At 30.7% G+C, this 4,134-nt stretch overlaps 1 protein-coding gene across 1 annotated transcript in view; it reads right to left on the reverse strand.

Moving 5' to 3' along the window:
• Positions 1-4,134, reverse strand: part of MYBL1 (v-myb avian myeloblastosis viral oncogene homolog-like 1) — a 52,320-nt gene that overhangs the window by 41,430 nt on the left and 6,756 nt on the right. The window contains exons 2-4 of the mRNA XM_011976476.1: positions 3,853-3,945; positions 2,093-2,313; positions 347-521 (exon numbers count right to left, since the gene is read on the reverse strand). Coding sequence (XP_011831866.1) covers positions 347-484 — 138 coding nt within the window. The 5' untranslated portion in view covers positions 485-521; positions 2,093-2,313; positions 3,853-3,945. The remainder of the gene's footprint in view (positions 1-346; positions 522-2,092; positions 2,314-3,852; positions 3,946-4,134) is intronic.

Raw genomic sequence — 4,134 nt, forward strand, 5'->3', positions numbered from 1 at the left:
CTCTTAGAGATAAGCAATACTATAATTACACCAAAATTTTTTAAATGGAAAGTACAGTAGAATGTTAAAGCACAGATGACCATTATCTTTGAATCATAAATGAAGATTCAAAGAATTAGAGTATTAGGAAATGTATATAGTTTCTTAATGTAAAAATTACATATAAAAGGAAACATTTTAATAAATCTGTTCTCAAAATACTTATAAATCAAAGTTACACATTTTTTTCAATTTCTCTATTTACCCCTTAATATGCATTGTACTTGTCCTATTAAGAAACAAAACACCTTCTCATATAGTAACTTAAGAAATTTTTTAAAATAATAAAGGTATTAAAAGTATGTGCCTGAACAGGTATGTAAAACTGATTCTGGGTTTGCATATGATCCATAGCTGCACAAGGTTTGTGTTGAAGTTTAGATGAAGATCGTTCTGATTTTATTCCATCTTGTAAATAGCCCTCCTGTTCCACTTTTCTTCGCATAGTAGAATTCCAATGATTTTTGATAGAATTATCAGTCCTAAGAAAGGAAAGGTACAATTTAAAAAGAAGAAAGGATTCCACAGATTTCAACACTGTGTAACTTGTACAAAGTGCTTAAAACAAATTTTTACACTGATGAAATTAGATACTTTTTTCTTAATTTTTCTTTTGGAGTTTCTACTCAGGAATATAGGTGCTTTTTTTAAATTCAAAAGATAAACTGTATGTGTATATGTCAGGCATAGTTCTAAGCACCAGAAATATTGCAGTGAATAAGGCAAAGTAGGTCACTGCTCTCATGGAGCTTACACTCTCCTTGGAAGTGTGGAAGTGGGAAGGAAGGAGGAATAGAAAAACAAATAAATAAATAAATAATCAGTACAATGCAAATAAAGTAGGACAAGAAAAGTGGGTAATAGAGTAATTTTGGTTTGGTTAGAACAAATCAGCCATACAAGAACAGGAAAAAAAAAAAAAGAGCATTCCAGATAAAGAGTATAGCAAGAGTCAAGGTCTTAAGCCAGGTACAAACATGATCATGAAAAGCAAATCACAAACTAAAGAATCCTGGTATTTTCACTTCTTAGAACAAAATATTTATGGTAAGAAAGAATTCATTGGCTCCCTTCTTATCTAAGGTTCCCTTTATAAAAATGTAAATCTTCAACCTATAGCTACTTATAGTGCAAATTTCATCCCTCATAAAATATACACATATAAAGCAGGTTTTCAGTAAATGTTAAGGCACTAAGCTAGGTTCTATGGAAAGTAGGAAGATGTACAAGAGATTAAAAGTATCTAGACCTGGTTTAATAACTTGAATAAAAAATTTAACACTATGCCTTAATATCTTATCTATAAAACAAAGATAGCAATGTTTGCTCTGTATACTTTCCAAGTCTATAAAAATTAAGAAAACATGTAAAAGCACGTAATGCTATAACGTACTATACAGATAGAGACTACAGCAACAAAAGACAAATGCATGCCTTCTAAGTTATGAATTTTCACAAGGTGTTGATCTGCTGTACTAAACACTACTAGAAAACATATGAATCAGTACAATGTAGAGTATACTTAGCACATCACTGCCTCTGAGGAAAATTTTGTATTTTAGCCACATGGATATATATACTAATTCCATGGTTTGGATCATACCATAATTAATTAAGATTGAATTTTCCCCAACATACTTCCATAGCAGTTTACTGCAGCTAGCATATTATTCCCTGGTCTTATACATAGAATGCAATATGAAAGAAATCTTAGATTTAGATTCTGTTCCAACAAAGTTTATACAAAGGGGGTCTCACTTGATTGGCACTGATATGTCAACATGATTTTAGAAGTGTATTAAAGGTTTATATAATCTAAAATCTATCATTTTATTGTACAAATTATTGCCATAAAATAATTCATTAAAAAGGCAATCATACCCTTTACCACAGAATTTAGTACAAATGGTCCCAAAAGGTTGCTTATGTAATATAGTCTACATTTTAATTATAAATTTTAAAAAGTCATAGGCGACTTGCAAATGTATTTAATAGTAAGGTAATAAAGGTCATGTTTAAGTACAGAAAAATATATATACATTTATATAAGCACCTTCCTGGAAGTAGTTTAGCAATTTCTGCCCAACGATTTCCCAATCGCTTATGTGCTTCATAGATGATCCTGTCCTCCTCTTCTGTCCAGGAAGATTTCTTTACCTCAGGATTCAGATGATTATGCCATCTTTCTCTACACTGCTTGCCTATTCTTCCTTTTAAATGTTTTGCAATTAAAGACCATCTTTTTGGTCCATATTTCTGAACTAATTCAATAACCTAGGAAACAGAAAAACAAAGTTTAAAAAAGCATTACCTTGAAAGAATTTTAAAACATAATTCAAGAATACCATTTTAAATAAATGCATTAAATCCAAGCCACAACTACAATTTGTAAAAAAAAAAAAAAATTACTAATAAATACCCCTTTAGCATTTGCCAGCTTCAAAAATTGATTCCAAATGCATCTAAAAATCCAAGGGGCTAATTAAAGACACTTGAAATTAAATTGCTCTCATACACTATTAACTTGAAATAACTGTAAACATGTTGAAACTTGTGCATTTTCTACTCTTACATCTATTAAAAAAAAAAAAAAAAAAAAAAGCTTCAGCACAAAGCCAAAAACAAAACAAAACAAAAAAACAAAAAAACAATTTGGAGCAGAAAGATTCTACCAAGTTATTGGGGCTGTCATTTCTTCCTTTCTCAAACTGAAAGGACACAGATTACATATTCTTTTTTCCACATTTTACAGTTGTTTTTATTTCACCTAAAATCGCAAGAATAGTTATTCCAGCCCACTTTACCTCACTGCCCTATGTCAAATATCACCTCATAAACATTTTATATTGGTAGACTAACTTTAATATATGTTGATATTTTTACTGTATGTATATCTATTTACTATCTTTAAAAAATAAAATTTAAGGCTTTGGTAAATGTATTTTTAAACAAGATCACACATTTTAAAACTTATGAGTAGCCATCAAGTAAATCAGAGCAGTCTAGGTGAAGTAACTTTAAAGTTTGTTCTGGCTGGGCATGATGGCTCAGCCTCTAATCCCAGCATTTTGAGTGGCCGAAATGGGCAGATTGCTTGAGCCCAGAAGTTCAAGACCAGTCTGGAAAACATAGCGAGATTCCATCTCTATTTATTTAAAAAAATTTTAAAAATAAGAGTAACAAATAAAGTTTGTTTTGAGCAGGAGTAAGGATGCTCTAATGCCTCAACTGCATTAGCAACTTTTATGACTTAAAAGGCATTAACTAAAGAACAATTCCTAGTGGAGTGCAGAAAAGCTTCTATTCATCTCCGACTTTATAGCACAAACAATGACCTTGGTTTTTAAATCACAAAACCTTTGGAAACATGATGCTCTGACATCTATCTAATCCACGGCTCATTATAGGTCAAGAGAAAAAGTTAAGAATGACTTCTGTGCATATCAAGTTATTAGATGTAAAAATAAAATGAAAATCTGTTTTAAAATGTTAATTAGATTTTTGACAAAAAACTGTACCCTAACAGTTATGAAATAGAGCTCAAAACAAGGTAAGTAACCTTACAGCAAGTATTTTTCCTTCTGCAAACCAAACTCTCAGAAAGAAAGGGCTGTATGTTATACTTGGTTTGAGTCAATTTTTTAAAAACCCAACAACATTTCAAGACACTTAACATTCAATTCTCATGCAAGTAGCCTCCAGAGAACAAAATCAAAGTGACTTAAACATATATTTCATATGTCAAAACAACACATTAGGAAGAAAAAAACTAGTCTACCTATATAGTGAATATAAAGAGTATGAACACATTACCCTCTGATCTTCTTCCTTAGTCCAAGGACCCTTTATCAATTCAGGATTTAAAACTTTCTGCCATCGATGCTGGCACTGAAAATCAGAGCGATTCTGAAAAAATTTAGATGATTTTGTTATTAAACAACTGTCTTCCAGAAAGCAAGTCAGTCCGAATTTATGTCTCACATCCTTAGAACAAAGACTTCAAGAATAGTGTATTCAACAGCATTCTTTAAACATGTAACATTTATGTTACATGTCTGTGTCCCAATTTTTTTTTTTTTTTTTTTTTTTTTTTTT

This window comes from Mandrillus leucophaeus, unplaced genomic scaffold (assembly GCF_000951045.1).
Source record: "Mandrillus leucophaeus isolate KB7577 unplaced genomic scaffold, Mleu.le_1.0 Scaffold167, whole genome shotgun sequence".
Lineage (NCBI taxonomy): Eukaryota > Metazoa > Chordata > Mammalia > Primates > Cercopithecidae > Mandrillus > Mandrillus leucophaeus.